We start from the raw sequence: 19,825 nt of genomic DNA on the forward strand, positions 1-19,825 counted from the left end.
AATGTTAAATTTTTTTTAATTCAATTAAAAAAAAAATCTGCAATACAATGTTTATTTACACAGGGTACCAGACAAGACTGATAACTGTTACAGTATTTTGCTAAAATTTATGACTGTCCTCTAAGCTGTGGTACTAGAACCTTAATTTACATTCACCATGATTAATGCAATATTTAAATTGACACACCACAGGTACTATTAAAACAAATTCTGGTACAGCAGAGACTAGCTGTACATACATCTTGGGTGCACCCATAAAGGGAGGAAGAGTGTAGCGATGTGTACAAGCTGCCATGAGAGTCCTACCTCACAAACATTATTACTTATCACAAAATTTACAAAAAAAAAAAAAATGCATTCTGATGTAGGTACAGCAATGACTAGCTCATTTTCATTGGGGAGTACAAAAATGGCTTATTTAGTTCCTTCTATCTAGACTTGTGACTCCCATTGTGATATGAAAACAACACACGTGATGACTGCTGAAGAAGAAAACCTGACTTTCTCCCATCTGTGAGAAAGTATACCCAACTTTTACCTGAAGTTATGTTAAAAAATCTTACTGTAGCAAAAGTATCACCTCTCCCCCTCCTTCCCAGTCTTATTCTAGGTCTATGGCCAGTAATATATGGTACACTGCATCTATGTAACAAGATTGCTTACTTGTCACCAGCAAAAGTTAGCTTGCAAGCAAATGGCAACATCTAAATTGTGCCTTGTTCTATCTGAAGTGGTACCCTCCTAGGTAAGTGTAAGCTTCATAGTCTAAGAGCCTTTTATAACTACTGGGATTTTAAGCAACTGTTATAGTCTGTCTTGTGACTAATAAGCCCAATAATTCAAGTATATTATTAATATTTTACCAACAGGTATAATCTGCCAAGCATATAATTTCTATATTACTACAACAAATCTAGAAATAACTTTATAATCACTCTGCCCAGAAAGTTCTTACTGGTGACTACTTATCATCCACAGTCAAACAGGTTATGTGGAAGAGCTTACAAGGTGCTGGAAAAGCCTGGCTGTAATAACAATTAATAAAACTTGTATTCAGTATCACAAGGCATTTTTAACTGAACTCTCAATAACTGAATTATTACATTGGGTATGATATAAAAATTTAAATGTCTAATTTGTACAGCTACCGGTAAATTTTCACTGAATGTTTCCTGGGAAAAATATACAGTGCTACATATTACAGAAGAAATTTTTTATTTTATTTATTATAGTCACATAATGAAACTATAATTAGGTACTCTATCAAAGGTAAACCACAAAAGTACCTACAGATTATCCTCGGCTACCAGATTACATTCAGCTACTAAGAAAAAACTGGTACGTATATTCAGAGGAGGACATTACAAGAAAATATCACTGTAAAGTCCAACCATTGTCATAGGAACAACTTTTAAGCACCTTAATTGGCTTGGCAAAAAGTACAAAAAAAGAAATAAAAAAATTACTGGAAGACATGAAAAATATACAAGTCAAGGATCATTCTGTGAACCTGTAATAATACATGGAAAACAAATTACAAAGTTATTACCGGTATTGAGCACTGATGTGCAGAATCTGTGCTACGGCATTAATTTGTTGAGAATGAGAATAGAAAAAACGAAACCACAAAACATTAATCCGATTATATCTAAAATATCAAAATCAAAACACTGGGGAAGCATTCACCACCATTTTCTTAAACATGTACATAATTTAGATTACTGTTACATTAGTCACATTACTTTTTTTTTTTTTTACACACTGGTCATATTCTACCAAGGTAAGGTGACCAAAAAAAAAGAAAAAAAAAAAATACACCATCATTCAATCCATCACTGTCATGCCAGAGATGTACCGATCCCATAGTTAAGATCCTCCCCCAAACTGCAAATATCCCCATCCCTCCTTCAGAGTGCAACACTATTTCTCCATCTCCAGGTCTCCTTAGGAAATAAAGGCATGGATATTAAATGTACTTTTTCACATGGTTAACAGACGTAGTGAGAGACGGCTGTGTAGACAGCCTGTACTGTCTGCACAGACAGCCCATGCTGTCTGCCAGCTTAGTTCATATTTCACGCCATGCTGGTGCTGCCACCTATAGGCGTTGCCACTTCAGCCTGCCTGCCCTTGCCTCACTCTCACAGCTGCCTGGCAGCAAGACACAAGGCCTACCCCTAGCTCTCTCTCATGGGATGGCCCTGCCCGGACCATGGGCACAACACACAAGCCTGTGTACCCACCACGACTTAACAATAAAGTAAGAAGCCTCCGAAGAAGATCTATCATTGACTCCCCGCTACCAGAACACCAAATAATCTCTTTTTGTAAATGGTGGAAAGCGGTGGTCGCAGCAGTGTGTTTGCCCAGAGAGGAAGGAAGGAATGAAGTTCTTCACTTCATCACCCTATACAAGAAGCATCAGTCTCTCAACGAGTTATCCTGATGTCGTGTCTGCACGTTTGAGCATCCAGACACAGGTACAAGCAGGATCCAGCCGAAATTTACCGAATTTCTTCGAGCGTGACCCCACGCTACAGAGTCCAACGCTGTTTCTCAAGTCACGTGTTCAGCGTCACTTGTATGTTGCTGTTGTTGTTCAGCTCAGCACAGCTGTTTCAGCAAGCCAGATGTGAGTTTCGTGGTGATTTCTGCGTCCAGTGTGTTTCCCTGTGTTTGTGGGTGGGAGGAGGAGGAATGGCCAGATGCTCCCTCACCATACACTCACCCACGCTCCTCGCCACCACACTACCATACACCACTCACCACTACTCACTCCCTCTGCTGTGTTTTCTGCTGTTTTTCGTGTGATTCATTGCCAGAACTCTGTATCCAAGTCCCCGAGGCCACATGGATCAGCATGCCACGTAGATCACGACGCCACGTGGATCACGACATCACGTGGATCTACAAACCACGTGAGTTACCAGATGTCCCAGGCCACGTGCTGTGGTCTGCTGCCCGCATCACATTGACGTCACCGACGATGCTGCCCGACTTCACCGATGCTGCTGCCGACTTCATGACCTCACGATGTCTGCCTGACGTCACCTCGAGACATCACATGATGTCACATCGAGTGTTTCTTGTAATTGTTTCAGTATTGTCGAGAAGATTGAGAGAAGATATATGTCGTGTGCTAATTAATTCCTCTCAGTCAGTGTTCTCACATGTTAGTGTACAGCATGTACCGCGGGTGTATGTAAAGTTTCCGTGTGTCCAGTGAGGTCTGCGGCCAGACCTGAGTAGCACCACTGTGCTAAGTCACCCGATGTGACCAGTGCGTTTGACAGTTATCAGTCAGCTCTGAGCGTATGAGCCCCATTTGTACAGAAAGTTCTTATGCTCGTCGCTCATGATGTTCAGCAGAATCGTTCCTGCTACGATTCCCATCAAGATTTGTTTCACTTCACCTCCAGACCTTCAGAGTGCAGTTATATGTAGAGAAACAAGTCTGGGGACACTTAGACTAGCCTCTGCTATAACTCCAACTGCCGAGAGAATGATACTCGCCAAGCCGCAGTTAGCCCTGTCGGCAAGCGCTGTGTCAGCCTCGTGTCACAAGCTTCAGTGAGCAGCCTGCACAAAGATGATGTCACTTTGACTGCTAGCTCGCTCACTGCAGTCTGGTGTATGATGTAACGACTCCCAGATGTTTCGCCCAGTCGTCTCTGCCACGACTCGCTCCACAACTCACTCCACGCTCGCCGGCAGTGACAGCCCAGCGACAGTACCAGTCGAGAAGTGTCCTCCTGAGTCGCTTGCCAGAAGTCCTGCCCAGTTGCCGAGTTTTGTCGACGCCTCACTCGAGGGCACCAGCATGTCGTGCCCCAGGTTGAGTGAAACCTGCAGCGACTCCTACGATGACTGCTTCACCGTTCCAGAGGAGACCGTACCCTGTTACGTCACAGCTCAGCCGCAGCGATGTCTCCTGTGCTGCAGTATCTGTCCAGATGCAGGAAGGCGTGCAGTGATGCCCATCGACGCTCACTGCCTTTGACCACGATGTTTAGCACACCCCACATGTTTTTTTCTTCCCTCCCTGTAGGAAGTTTTTTTTCCATGTCCATATGTATATATATATGTTTTTATTTTGTGTTCTGTGCCCTGTTCCTACGAGAGAGAGAGACCGAGTTTCTTTACCACCAGTATTGTCACGTCGGGACGACGCGCGGTAGGTGGCCGAGCCTATGTAGACAGCCTGTACTGTCTGCACAGACAGCCCATGCTGTCTGCCAGCTTAGTTCATATTTCACGCCATGCTGGTGCTGCCACCTATAGGTGTTGCCACTTCAGCCTGCCTGCCCTTGCCTCACTCTCACAGCGGCCTGGCAGCAAGACACAAGGCCTACCCCTAGCTCTCTCTCGTGGGATGGCCCTGCCCGGGCCATGGGCACAACACACAAGCCTGTGTACCCACCACGACTTAACAATAAAGTAAGAAGCCTCCGAAGAAGATCTATCATTGACTCCCCGCTACCAGAACACCAAATAATCCCTTTTTATAAATGGTGATACATACCTCCCTTAACCACATCATCATCATCAACAACAACAGATTGTGGAGTGTGAGTGAGCATTATAAGCAGTCTTACTACCAGTACCACCATCGCTGATTCTACTCTCTTCAGTTGAAGTATCTGGTTGGTGTCAAGATGGAACAGGAATCTTCTAACCAGTTAGAAGGTTCAGTTGTTAATATTGAAGTCTTTAAAAATGTGCATACACACATCTCCCCTCCACCTATACCAGTAGAAGCTATTGAAGAAGATGGGGTGGAACTGGCCCCATCCTCCAAATTTGAAGCACTGGAAGAACAACCAAGCCTCTCGGTGGGCAAGCCAGCCTGCCTGCCCTTGCCTCGCTCTCACTCACACAGAAGCCTAGCAGGAAGACACAAGGCCTTACTCCTAGCTCTCTCTCGTGGGATGGCCCTGCCCGGGCCATGGGCACAACACACAAGCCTGTGTACCCACCACGACACTTTTCAATAAACAAAGAAGCCTCCGAAGAAAAAGTTTATCATTAACCACCCGCTTCCAGCATTACCAAATAATCTCATTAAACAGCTGACGTGAAAAAAAAAAATGGAGTTGTATATTTATGGGGAAATTTAGCACTAAACCTGCAAGGGTAATAAAGCACCTGGAGAATGGGAGACAACCAAATTATATCCACACAGTATGATAGCTCAATTCCTTGGACCAAGAAACTTTCACCAGCATTATAATTTCTGGGAAACTAACTACTCATTCAAGTGAGATATGACCCTATCACCCTCTCATTGCTTACTTTACACCAGCTAGTCACATGACATAACATCTATAAACTAGTAACAGAAAGTAGTGCTAAAAGTCACTCATTACGTATGTAATGCAGTGCTGAGTAAGAAAAAAGGACTTTACCTGAAATTACTGAAAAAATATTTGGACTTAGGTCATGTAGACGGAAAATACAATGCCTGCACTTTAAATGAGGGATTTGGGATACTGGCAGTTTGGAGTGACATCTAAACTGTTGTATCTGAGTGCCTCTGCAAAGATAGTGATTATGTGAATGATGGTAAAAGTTTCTTTTTTGGGTCACCCTGCCTCAGTGTGAGATGGCCGAGGAGTTGAAAAAAAAAATGAAGCAATGAACACTTACTCAAAGGAGGTTTTTATACATCAAAATACTTCTGAATAAAATTATATTCAGCTAGTTACTTAATAGAGCAAACGCGCACATGTACGTGTGTATTTACAAACTGAAGTCCTGGAAGTGGGAAGTATAATATCTGCACTCTAAGAAACATTGGGGATGCTGCAGTTCAGGTCACATATTTACTTATGTTTCATATAAATCAGAGGCAAACATGGGCCTGGATTTTTTTTTTCAAAATTGGTCAGTAACTTACTAAGTGGTGAATGCTTTTCTCAGGGAGTAAATTCTACTCAGACTCCACATTATGGACAAAACCATTCATCAGCACTGCATTGAAACTATATTAAATTTAGCTAAAAACCTCCAAAGATACCATGCTATACAGTATATCATATACTTCAGTTTAACTTTTTTCTTCTTTTTTTTGTTTTAAGTCATTATCAGCAGGTCAGCACAAAACAGAATAGTTGAATATGCAATGCTACTCTGCCGAGTTATCGTCCATGTCATCCTCATAACCATCATCTTCGTAAAATTCACTGTCATGTTCACCAAAGTGCCTGTACAATAAAAAATAAATAAAAGCTTAAACTTGCAATTTTTCATAACTGTTTCATAGTTCAATAAAAGATGTGAGATATCAGAATAAATACAAAACAATAAAGAAGCTGTTTGCCTATTCCTAGTTTATAAATTTTTCTATTATATTACTAATAGGGCATGATATTATTTTTCTGGTTCCTAAGATATATTTAACCCATAGTAATGCTCCATGGGCAACACATTCCTTTCCATTACTAAGAATACTTTCACACTTTGTTTCTCAGTGTGAATGTGGTAACAAATGAGGAATGTATTTTTAAGAACAGCCTTTCCTCACTTAATGATGGAGTTCATTCCTAAGACCACGTCGGTAAACGAATTCGTCGCAAAGCAAGGAGCATACTATAATGGTAGTGAGTTTGTGTCAACCATTTTTTATATTGTTTTAATGTCACCTTTGCACCATTTATAACATTTTTAGTAATGAACAGAACAGAAGAAATCAGCTCTAACATACATTATTTAGGTATACATACTGGTCAGAGAGCCCACTCTAAGTCCGAGTCGTCGGTAAACGAGTATGTCGCTAAGTGAGTAGAGGTTGTAATTCAGTCTCTTATATGCAACGGACTGACAACATTTTGAGAAAATTTATAATGTTATTAGATTAAAGATACAGTTAACCCTTTATTTAACAGAATAATAGGGAAAATAGGGTGACCATAAAGCTGATTGTCTGTTAAATTCAAATTAAATTATGAAGATATTTTCTGTGATTGTCACATTACAGAATGGATATAAATGCTCTGGAAAACATAGAGGAGGATGACAAAGATGATCCCATGTATCAGAAATCTTCCCTATGAGGATAGACTGAGAGCTCTGAATCTACACTCTCTCGAAAGGCGTAGATCGAGGTGTATAAACTGAAAATGGGAATAAATAAAGGGGATGTAAATAGCGTGCTGAAAATTTCCAGCCAAGACAGGACTCGCAGCAATGGTTTCAAGTTGGAAAAATTCAGATTCAGGAAGGATATAGGAAAGCACTGGTTTGGTAATAGAGTTGTGGATGAGTGGAGCAAACTCCCGAGTACAGTTATTCAGGCTAAAACGTTGTGTAGTTTTAAAAATAGGTTAGATAAATACATGAGTGGGTGTGGGTGGGTGTGAGTTGGACCTGACTAGCTTGTGCTGCTGGGTCTGGTACCGTGCTCCATCCTTGAGTGGAGGTGACCAGACTGGGTGGGTCATTGGGCTAATCCGGGGAGGGGGGGGTCATTGGGTTAACCCGGGGAGGATGGGGGGGGTCATTGGGCTAACCAGGGGGGGGGGTGACATGGACCTGCTCCGCATGGGTCAGTAGGCCTGTTGCAGTGTTCCTTCTTTCTTATGTTCTTATGTTAAATGACAATTTTTGGATTTAACAGACTAAGTTTTCAATCTGAAAATAAAATTACTCAGAGGACTGACTGATAGTTTACCTTGTGAGGACATAGACAACACCCTCATATGTAGCCATCATAATAGCAGTATTGGGAATCTGTCGTACAAGTTGTGTTGCTAGACCTCGGTAAAGACCGCCCCATCCTTCCTCACGCAGTACTAATCCAAGAGTTTGCCAAAACCCTCGATACTTGCGGCCTTCTTCTCTCATCCGCGTTCTTGCTACTTCTGCAACAAAAATTAAGACTCGATATTACAATGCCACAATGATCTGAATATTGTAACTCTGCTATTTTATTATTCCTTGCATTAGTTAAAGAAACTTTGATTTAAGCTCATTTTCTCATTATTGTATTTTATACCAAAACAGTGAATACTCTAACTAAAATTACCAGGGTATATTAGACAGCCACATGCAAAGGCTACAGCAAAACATGGAGCTTACTGGAAAGTTCATCACAAGATGAACAATAGATTCTTTCTTCTTTCAACAAACTGGCCATATCCCACCGAAGCAGGGGTGGCCCAAAAAGAAAAACAAAAGCTTCTTTTTAACTTTAGTAATGTATACAGAAGGGGTTAAATAGCCCCTTGCTCCCGGCATGTTAGTCACCTCTTATGATACGCATGACTCAAAAGGGAAAAATTCTGTTCCACTTCCCCAATAGATTATATTACATAATTAACCTTTACAAGACTTCACTCGATCACTGAATGTGGCAGTATGCAGTTTAACAAGGGTAAACAGGCAGTTATAAAATATTAACATACAGCATCACTGAAAACCTTAAAAATTGCTTTGATATTTTGCATGAGAAAATTTATCAAATTTACATTGTTGAACTTGAAACAACCACACTAGTGTTTTCTTGGTATTACAACCACAAACATAATATAGCATTTTAGTACTAATTGATATAGGTAACCATTCTTATAAAAGAAATCTTTATCCTTCCCCTAGAAAAAGCAATTTGTTATTTAATTACACTTAAAGGAAGTGCATCTTGAATTATGATACAAAAGCTACTGGTCAATTTTCTTCACAATTTTACAATGCATAACAGGCCTACCGGACAACCTTGTACGTGCACTTTATTTCAATCAGTGATAATTTTGGTGATTTTTCAATTTTCTTCAACAAGTATGCAGAATATAAACAATTATAATTTAGTAACACTTCTTTTCCCCTTTGCTTATTATCAGTTCTCAACTTCCAATTGTGATCTTTTGTTCCTGTGCCCCATCTCTGAAAAATTCTGGCCTTGTCTACCTTCTCAATTCCTCTCAGTATTCTATATGTAGCTATCATATCCCTCCTGTCCTCCAGTGTCATCAGGTTGAGTTCCTTCAACCTTTCCAGCCAAAAAGATTCACTTCACCCCTACGCCCACTCCTTTATATCCCCTTAACCAAAATTATACTTATGTATGCCATCACAGCATGTCACCCTAAAGAACCTGAAAATGGCAGTAAACTGTACTGTAGTCCAAATGCAGGACCAGATAACAATATTAATCAATGTAGTACCATGTGGAAATTATGCAAGATACCCATAATTTGCAATTTAATTCACTTGAACCTGACCAGAAACCAATGTGCATACTAACCATGAGGGTAGCAGATTGAAGATGCTATGGTTTTTGATGTGGCACCAGCAAGCATAAACTCCAGGAAATCCCGAGTTGATCGATTATTGGGATTGCCTTGCCTGGAAAGATTAATAAGTTAGTCAGTTCATGCACAAAAAGTATTAAAAACCACTTGGAAATTGTATTATATAAAAAACCTACAATTCAATGTTCAAAATGTTTTAATTGAATGTAGTATTAAAAGGGATCAATACTGTAAATACTGTTTGAAAATTTCTCCAATATGTTTAACAATGTTGAGTAAATGACACTTGATGGCAGTAGATATCTTCCTTAACCCTTTACTGTCTCTCACATAGTGGATCTTAATTCTCAGAACCCTCAATTATACTGTGATTGGTAAATTTTGACCTAGAAGAAAGAATGAGCTTGTGGTGGGTGTGCACAATATAAAAAAAATCCTGCCCCAAGCAATGCATGATAGGAGAAGCTAACTTCTGACCTTATATCAGTTTAAAAATAGCAACTCTGAGGAATTTTTAATAGTGGGTTTAATGCTTTTATTGGATGTTTCTTGGTATCACTTCATAATGATACCAATAGAGATGATTCAGTTTTTAGCAATTTTCCTGAGGAAGGGAAAAGGCAATGATACCAGGATCTGATTTATGGATTTTCACTAGTCTGCTTCAATTATTGGGGGCAGCCTAAATTATAACCAAACATTCTTATAGTTTATTAATCAAGAAATAGAGAACTTCATTTTTTGTGTGTGATGAGAGATTCAAAATGGAAGCAAGTGTTATTATAGGAGAGGCCTGAAGATGTGATTAGTGAACTGAGGAAAGGTTGCTTTAGCGGATGGAATGCCCAGTGTTTATTTTGGGCTTCATAAATTTTAATTTGTTGAATTTTGAGTAAAATTAGTCAAATTATCAATTTCTGGGAACATTATAGGGTACTTCTTATAGCTGAATGGGCAATAAATCTGCAAGGCTCGTACAGTGTATCTGGAATGGCAAATAATCAAGTTTGATCCAAGAAAGGAGGCAGATCACAGGTCACTATCTCGGGTGAGAACAATCTCACGGTGCTGATCACAGGAAATAGCTAATGGATGGATAGGTTGCAGAGCTGGGGGGTGCACTGTAGTAGTGTGTGCAGGTGTGTATGTGTACAATAAGTGTGTTAACAGTATGAAGAAAGGGAAGTATAGTATAACCTCTCCTCCCTACTTCCTCATATATTACACATCATATTTTAAAGTACAGTGAATGTATTAAAATATATTCCTCTTGCAAATTAGTTAATAAATGTTTATGTTAAGAGAAAACTTACCTATCAGAAATAAGCTTCGCTTTGATGGCTTCATATATTACAAAGTGGATGACCGTTTCTGAGATGCCATAGTATGATGCTGTGATCCCCCGGTAGAACCCACCAATGCCCTGTAAAGTAACTGTATAATTTTAGATACATAAACATTAAGTTGAATTTTTATTCAGTCCTGACAAAAAAGTATAGTATTAATAAATTACATTTAAATTAATTTGTTGCATCACTCAACATTCTGTAAGTGATGAAATTTGAAATCTGTACTACTTAGCAAACTTGAATATACAAAAGCAAAGTACCTATTCTTTCACTTTATATAACATGAAAGGCATCTTATTTTCTCAATTATATCTTGGCACAGTATTCAGTGCTTTAAAGTTATGCAGACTGGCAGACACCCAGTGTATTAAAACCACGCAGACTGGCAAACACCCAATTTTCTCACCATTAAGAGCCAAAAACCTTTCATTATTTACCAAGTCTTCAAATATATTAAAATATTACAGTATTTCAAAGTTACTGGAATAATAATAGCTTATGCTTTTAATAAAGACAATGTAAACACAACATCAAAATATACATTATAGTATTGTAATAAGTCAGAATGCCCTGGCTGGAATAATTCACATCTAACATAAAAACTGGAGATTCAACTCAAGGTTTTGGTCAGCGAGTCAGAAAAGGGAAGTCAGAAGTCAGGTCAAGCAAAGAAAAGTTGGGAAACAGCCAATGTTATGTTGTACCAAGTATTCAGAAGATGAGAGAATTTGTAGTGTACTGGGAAAGGCAAGAATCTACAAGAAACAGTGCTGTGAAGAGAGAAAAACCCTTTCAGCAAGAGAGCCAAAAAACACACACTATACCAATACAGAATTACAAAAAACAGAGAGAAAGAAGACCACTAATGTATAGGCCTTTTCCATTATAAGCATTGTAAAGATACTGAAAAAAGTTTTCTATTGGTAAATAGACTTTGGGAGCAAAATTCTGTTGTCAGTCTGGTTTCCAATTAGACTTGATAAGTTCTACTTATCAAGTCTAAGTTTTTATTTGGGTATAACATACAAAAAAAAAACTGACAAGTACATGTTAATGGCACTTACAAAGTATGTTATCCAGATTTAACCTAGGATAACACGATCAAATATAAAAATGCGATATTTCATAAAATGTATGCACAAGTTACATTTGATGTGATTTCAAAAAAGTTTTTATAGAACTCCCACTTAAAAGATTCAGTTGGAAACTACAAAAGTTGATATGAATAGTGTAAAACTAATAAAAAAAAAATATTACTAGAGTACTGTACTGTATTGAGATTTCAGTTTATACGAGTGCAATAGAATTAAACATGAAACATGCACAAATTCTGAAACTGATAAATGGCAGAATGTGTTCTTTTCATGACCACATTTAAAACCCATGCTGCTCTTTAATCTGTTGAAATTTATATTAGCCCAAGTTAATGAACAGTTTTCTTTTTTTTTTTTTTTTTTTTTTTACATTTACAGAGTTTGCAACGTAACTGTCAATGCACTGCAAACAAACCTGTTGTCGGTAAGTTCGGCGTATACACTGGATCGCAGAAGCATTATGACCATACACACTGTAGTCCAATTGAAGACGAGTTTTGATAAACCAAATTGGATTAGTGGCCGTGCAAGCCGTGAAGCCTGAAAAGAAAATAGCTGTTGAAATAACTAATCAAGCTTCTTTTATCCTTTTTAGCCTCAAAACATGAACACTGATAAACACAGTAGCTCTGAAGCTTACTACACTAAACAATTGTAAAAATGCAAAAGGTATTTTCCTGAATAACTACTGCTAAATAAAATGTTATAAACATTGAACTAAAGATTACATTTCAGAACTGACTCAGTACTAAAAATATATTTTTAGTAGACGTTCATGATTACCTATTTGTAACTACAACCTGTGGCATCCAGTCTTCAGTACTACCAATCAAACTATTTTAAAGGCCATCAAAGCTTTTAAAGGGATCCAGTGGTTGTAGTGTTTAATAAGTCCTCTTGTAACTCATTCCACTGATTTACAGCTCTTATTAAAAAATTTAGCAGCTCCTCCTTGTTTGTAGTTATAATCTCTTATGCCAGTTTTGAGGTTCAAAGCTCTACCTTGTCAATTATTCTGTATCTTTATGTATCCCCAATTTCTTTTATAAGCCAAAGATGGCACATCCAATGCTGTCATAATTTATTTTTTCATTCTGGTCTAACATGTGTTGTGCAGTTTTTTTCAGCAGTTCCCCATCAATGTAATGCAGCTGAAAACTATTTTAAAGTCAACCTGTATCACACAGGAGCTCCTCACTATTTTATAAGTGACTGTTACGGTGGTCCATTAATAGGGGATAGAAAAATGATTCCCAAATTTATCTCGCCTCTCTTCATTGTCTTTCCTTAAGGATAAAAAATAGTTTTTGTAACAGTTGGACTTAACTTCAAGATGCCATGACACCAAATTTTCATCCCCTACAAAATGACTATTATTATTATTATTATTATTAGCTTTTTTTCTACTAGGGTCTCATTTGTACACTTGTTTGTAGTGATGGTTATGTGCTTTAAGACAATCTCACTCCTCAAGAATGACCTCCCAGATCTGATCAAGGGAGGAAAACTCTTTCTAATGAGATATTCACCAGTTTACTTCATTCATTGACGACACTGTACGACACGAGATGGTGAGGGAGGCAGGTAAGCAAGTGTGTGTGTGTGTGTGTGTGTGTGTGTGTGTGTGTGTGTGTGTGTGTGTGTGTGTGTGTGTGTGTGTGTGTGTGTGTGTGTGTGTGTGTGTGTGTGTGTGTGTGTGTGTGTGTGTGTGTGTGTGTGTGTGTACACACCTGATTGTGGTTGCAGGGGTTGAGACTCAGCTCCTGACCCTATCCTCTAGGTCCCCTCTCTCCCTGCTCCCTGAGCTTTATCATACCTCGTCTTAAAGCTATGTCTGGTTCCTGCCTCCACTACATCACTCACCAGACTGTTCCACTTCCTGACCACTCTATGACTGAAGAAATACTTCCTAACATCCCTGTGACTCATCTGAGTCTTCAACTTCCAAGGGTGACCCCTCACATCTGTGTCCCCTCTCTGGAACATCTCGTCTCTGTCCACCTTGTCTATTCTGTGCAGTACTTTGTATGTCATTATCATGTCTCCTCTAACCCTCCTGTCCTCCAGTGTCGTCAGGCCGATTTCCCTTAACTTTCTTCGTAGGACACTCCCTTAGCTCTGGAACTAACCTTCTTGCAAACCTTTGCACTTTCTCTAATTTCTTAACATGCTTGACCCGGTGCGCATTCCAGACTGGTGCTACAAATTCCAGCATGGACCTGACGTACCCGGTGTACAGTGTCTTGAAAGATTCTTTGCTTAAGTATCGGAACGCTAATCTCAGGTCTGCCAGGTGCCCGTGCGTGTGTGTGTGTGTGTGTGTGTGTGTGTGTGTGTGTGTGTGTGTGTGTGTGTGTGTGTGTGTGTGTGTGTGTGTGTGTGTGTGTGTGTGTGCGCGCGCGCGCGCGCGCGCGTACTACATTTCGTGGAAAAGGCACAAATATTTATAAATAATTTATACATTTTTAAATAATCCCAGTAAAAGTCCATAAAAATAAATGTTTTGTCCGTGAGAAACACATCAAACAAGGTTAAGGATCTGTACCTTTACCTTTGAAAATATACCTTTGAAGAGTTTCGAGTTTCACTATTCTCGGAGGCCGGACATGGGCCAGGCTCGTGTGGTTCTTGTCTGGTCAACCAGTCTGTTGTTAGGTAAGACACATATGCAACAGTTAGACAACTTTATTCCGAAACGTTTCGCCTACACAGTAGGCTTCTTCAGTCGAATACAGAAAGTAGGCAGGAACAGTAGAGATGTGAAGACGATGTAATCAGTCCATCACCCTTAAAGTCGTAGAATTTGAGGTTGTCAGTCCTTCGGCCTGGAGAAGTTCAGTTCCATAGTCAGGATAGTTCCTGACTATGGAACTGAACTTCTCCAGGCCGAGGGACTGACAACCTCAAATTCTACGACTTTAAGGGTGATGGACTGATTACATCGTCTTCACATCTCTACTGTTCCTGCCTACTTTCTGTATTCGACTGAAGAAGCCTACTGTGTAGGCGAAACGTTTCGGAATAAAGTTGTCTAACTGTTGCATATGTGTCTTACCTAACAACCTGTCGGTATTGTATACCATTTTGATGTTCAACCAGTCTGTTGCTGCTGGAGGCCCACTGCCCCACACATCCATCACAGCCTGGTTGATCTGGCACCTGGTGAAGATACTTGTCCCGTTTCCTCTTGAAGGCTTCTACACTTGTTCCAGCCGTGTTTCTGATATCTTTTGGTAAGATGTTGAATAGTCTGGGACCCCGGATGTTGATACAGTGTTCCCTTATTGTCCCCACAGCACCCATGCTCCTAACTGGGTTTATTTTGCACTTCCTCCCATATCTCTCACTCCAGTGTGTTATGGCAGTGTGCAGATTTGGGACCAGGCCCTCGAGTACATGTAATGGAAGGAACTCCAAAAGTAGGCAAGCAGATAGTCTATGAAAGATGATAAAGGCATTTTTAGAGATGTTCCCCAACATGCCAACACCAAAACTATGCTCAAGAACAAGGGCAAACTGAGATTCCTCCAAGCCCAGCAGAAGCCTCGTCAGCAAGGTGTAATTCTTGAAAGCAACACCAACATTGCATTGAAAGAGAAGCAGCTGGGCATTTTAAAAGACCTGCATGTGGAAGCAAAGAAACAATCGGGATGCATCACAACTTGTGGAGGGGGTAAACTGTCATGGAGAAAATAGTACTGACCCTTGGATTCTGCCCATGACTCATCATTGACTTCACCTGAAAGAGCAGCAGTTGAAGGGGTTGGTGTCACCCTTTACTGAAGAGATGACCTCAGCCTGTTGTTGCTGGCCATGTCATAAAATTTACACAAAAAAGCAAACATATCCACCACCGATCCCCAAAGAAATACCGAGTTCTTAAGTCAGGAAGCGCCCTTTGGGAAGAGTGGCAGCCCACCAAAATTAGAGGACTACGCCTAGGCACACATCACTCAAATGCCACCACTGCATTAAGATGACCAGCACTGGAAGAATTAAAACATTCATAAAACACTAAACCCCTAAGGATCACGCATCACCTGGGGTATGGAACGAAATCACGTTTAACCTCAGAAAGGAGGGATTACTTCAATTCCTTGGATCAAGACCCCATCACCAGCATCACACAAAGCAGGCAGTATAGTATATGGTACGGTAGGGTATTATTTTTTTTTTTCGTACCTGCCAGAAATGCTATGCCATGCCTTAACGTTATAACGTATTTTTAAAAGAAAAAATCAAATGTCGTACTGAATTCCACGCCATACTGTACCATTCTGCCAGACTTGCATGGCAAATTGAATATGCCTGATTTAATTAACTGTGCAATGTGCTTGAGAGTTGTTACTGATGAGATGTGCTTACACAGTACTTCCAGTGCCTCCTCCTTGAACCATTCAACTAGTCACAGGATTCATTAGTGTATTTTCTTGAGGCTACCATCATTTGCACTCCCCCCCCCCCAGTCCCCAGGTCCCTAACAGTGTGTCATTTGGCACGGATACGTTTTACAGGGGTGCGTTTTACCGATTTTGAGGGCAGTGCTGACGAATCAATTTTGACGCATAAGAGCCTCGTGTAGTCAGCAGGCTGTAAATACATGGCTGCATGAAGTCAGTGGCCCAGAAATACACCGCCGCATGTAGCCAGGTTGCATATGTGGCCAGGAGGTTGCATGTGGCCAAGTAGGCTGTATATATGGCCACATAACCAGTGGGTTACATATGGCTGCACGGCCAATGGGCTTCATATGTTGCCCCACATGACCAGTCTACCATGTGTGGCCAGTGAGCCGCATATACGACCACATGTGGCCAGTGAACGGCATATATTATCACATGTGGCCAGCGAGCCGCATATGACATGTGGCCAGTGAACTGCACATACGACCACATGTGGCCAGTGACCCGCATATACGACCATATGTGGCCAGCAAGTTCCCTGCCTAAAGTACTAAAGTCTGTCATACAATAAAGTTAATTTACTGAAATAAACAATGTCGTACTCTCTCGTTTTATAAACCACTGTTACATAACGTGGCTAGCAATATGTGAAGTATCGCAAATGATGAGTGACGCGAAGTCTCATTCAAGACGGAGGAAACGATCAATAGCAACCAGGACAGTTTGTACGAGAGGCGCGCTGTCAAGTATGCTTTTGTCCATTTCTTTCCCCATGAACTCATCTTAAAACAGGATATACCTAATAAACCATTTATCTTCTTTCCCTTGCACAAATACCTTTCGTACTTAAAAAACTTAGACACGCCGTTTGTATTAATACTTTATAGTCTTTCCATCCTACTGGCAGATCTAATATTAGATTATTACATATAGTCACTATAAACACTCAAATCATATACTACTTGAGAATTACCTAAAACTTAGCACTTAAAAATTAACTGAGGTGCTTATGCATTCTTGCTTAATGTCTTTTTAAATGTAAAGTTAGCTTAAAGAATGATTGAAAAAGTTCACAGCATACGTAACGATGAAACTACGACATTTACTGCAGAGGAGAAAGAGTAAAATTGTTACCTCCACGCCAGACAACTCTAAACAAGGGTAGCGGTGACCCTATGTACCCAATGTAGATCAAATAAACAACACGGTAAAAAATATCCCTGAGCGACCAACCAACAGGAGTGTTGATAGTAAAGGCAATGGCTTCCAAGTAGGTCAAGCTGTCTTGCACCGAGGTGAAACAAGGCTTCGTTGCTCTGTGCGATTAATACAACCACCAGTGGTTATCATGCACGCCGGCACACATCCACAACTCTCGTCAACAAGGTTATTATCCACCGATAATGTTACCCCTATGGTTACGTTATACCTCAACTTTTTTCTACTATAATGCAACCTTACTAAAACAGCATGATTGTCATTTATTAAGTGTTTTAAAATAAAAATTCAATTTTGTGATTATCAAAGATTTACCTGCTACCACTTTTATCCACAACAGACTATCCTCTTAATATTTATCAATAGAAATGGAAGTACATGAAATAAACAAAAATGATGATATGCCGCTACATATTTAGTGAGTATTTTTTTCTCATAGCACCACCAAGGGATAGACTGTAAGGTACGTTCCCAAGATAGCACCAAGGTGCAGTCAGCAGAGCTCAAGGTTTCAAGCAATGACCGGCCTTGATGCATGCAACACCTCTGAGTTCCCCAATTTAGTAGAAAAAAAAATGTTTTTCTCATTTGCTATTACTCAAGAAGTTAGCAATACACGGTAGCAAACAACTTAAACGCACCACCACTCCTTCCCTACCCATTCCTATCCCCTACAAATAAATAGGTAATTACAAATCTCGCCACCCAAATTTTCCATACATGCTGCATGGGAGTGCTGTGTTGTTCACTGGTGGAAGTGTTGCTCAGTGGTGAGATGATTTGACACATCGCAAAGTTAAAGATTCCCTTGCGTGGACAAACACGTGAAAAAAAAATGTTGCTTACACCCCAGGCGCCCGTCAACCTTGCCACAAAAATAGGTACCTGTGTTAGATTGTTCTGGGTCGTGTCCAGGGTAACAATGCGTTGGAAAGCTCAGTCAGTCCTCCTAGCATAGTAATATCCTGCCTAAGAAAACACTCCAGTTCAGTACCTGCTGCTAGTATTAAATTGGTCGATAAAAGTTATCTGTGTCTGAATAAACGGTTTAGAAAACCGGCAAGTTGATATATTAGACACTTGTGCAACATTCGGATATCTTTACTCTGGAAACGATTCGCCAGTTTTGAGGTGGTCAGTCCCTCAGTCTGGAGAAGAGCATTGTTCCATAGTATGAAACAATATGCTCTTCTCCAGACTGAGGGACTGATCACCTCAAAACTTTAAGGGTGATGGACTGATTACATCGTCTTCAAGTATCTTCTGCTATCAACTTTTCTGTACTTGACTGAAGAAGCCTACTGTGTAGGCGAAACGTTTCATAATAAAGATACCTAACTGTTGCATATGTGTCTTATCTAACAACCTGTCGGTATTTTATACCATTTTAATGTTCATACCCAAATGTTGCACAAGTGCCTCATTTGTCAGGTATCCGTGTACTTAAGGATGTTAATTAAAAAAATACATATATGCGATTATTTTGTCCCAGTTACATGCCACAAACTTAAAACACAGTCCTCCTTATATACACTTCTAAATTATGCTCTCAAGAGTTATTTGTATTGCCACTACAAAAGATGTACTGTCATTCTTGTCAATGGGAAAACTGAAGTTTGAACGGCTGACTTTAACTTCTAACAATGTGATTTTATCTGTATATTGGTCACAAGGCAAATAATTTAAATTAAGCTCAACACATTTCCTACAATATCAAAAATTAGTTATTACTAGTACTCGAAGCTAAAATAACTAACCTCATCCAACTACTACACACAAAATAATCAAATGTAAATGAAATTCTTACCTCATATGTTTCTATTTCGAAATTCGGACGTCTGACGCAGCTGTTAAATATTAATGTCAAAAATACGTATACACCCACTAATCAATTTAATTTAGAAATTACAAAATTACACAAGATAAACCTCTTCCGGTATTTGTATAATCAGCATCTTTAAGTATAAGGCTTGGAGCACGTGTTTAAAGGAGGAAAGAGAGGAGAGAGCCGACTGCTCTTGACAAGTCTCAAACTCTCCACTCTTCAGTTCTCTTATTCTTGCACCCTGACTGAGAGGTAGAGCAACCCGAATCTCATTCATGATAAATGTGGTGCATCCGGAATCTTAAAACAGATTACAGATACTATTTATAAAAGCCATCTTAAGTCATGATTCAACTTTATTTTTATCGTAGTGACATGAACTGAAGTGTCGGTAGAAACACTTAAGAGGTATATACATGCAAAAACAGGGTATAAACCTAGGTAATAGATACCGACAAGGTGGTTTAGAAAAACACTTAGGCAAACACTAGGACATATTTATTAGAATACGCTTCAGTCCTGGGATCTTGATCACTTCTCAAGGTTCCAGGATCGAAACGTTTTCTAATGAACATATCCAAGTGTTTGCTTACGTGTTTTCCTAAACCATGCAAAAACAAAGACACGCTGACAGAATGGATATTTTGATAAATGTCCATTCAGCCTTTGTCTTTTGCACTTTGTCGATATT

General features: G+C 39.7%; 1 protein-coding gene across 2 annotated transcripts in view; it reads right to left on the reverse strand.

Moving 5' to 3' along the window:
- Positions 1–401: 401 nt before the first annotated feature.
- Positions 402–19,825, reverse strand: part of Rim2 (replication in mitochondria 2) — a 70,299-nt gene continuing 50,875 nt past the window's right edge. For both annotated transcript variants that reach the window (XM_053793796.2, XM_053793797.2), the window contains 5 exons: positions 12,104–12,228; positions 10,559–10,668; positions 9,239–9,339; positions 7,670–7,859; positions 402–6,203 (listed from right to left, as the gene is read on the reverse strand). In XM_053793796.2, the coding sequence (XP_053649771.1) occupies positions 6,125–6,203; positions 7,670–7,859; positions 9,239–9,339; positions 10,559–10,668; positions 12,104–12,228 (605 nt within the window). In that variant the 3' untranslated portion in view covers positions 402–6,124. The remainder of the gene's footprint in view (positions 6,204–7,669; positions 7,860–9,238; positions 9,340–10,558; positions 10,669–12,103; positions 12,229–19,825) is intronic.

Source organism: Cherax quadricarinatus, chromosome 65, assembly GCF_038502225.1.
Source record: "Cherax quadricarinatus isolate ZL_2023a chromosome 65, ASM3850222v1, whole genome shotgun sequence".
Classification (NCBI taxonomy): domain Eukaryota; kingdom Metazoa; phylum Arthropoda; class Malacostraca; order Decapoda; family Parastacidae; genus Cherax; species Cherax quadricarinatus.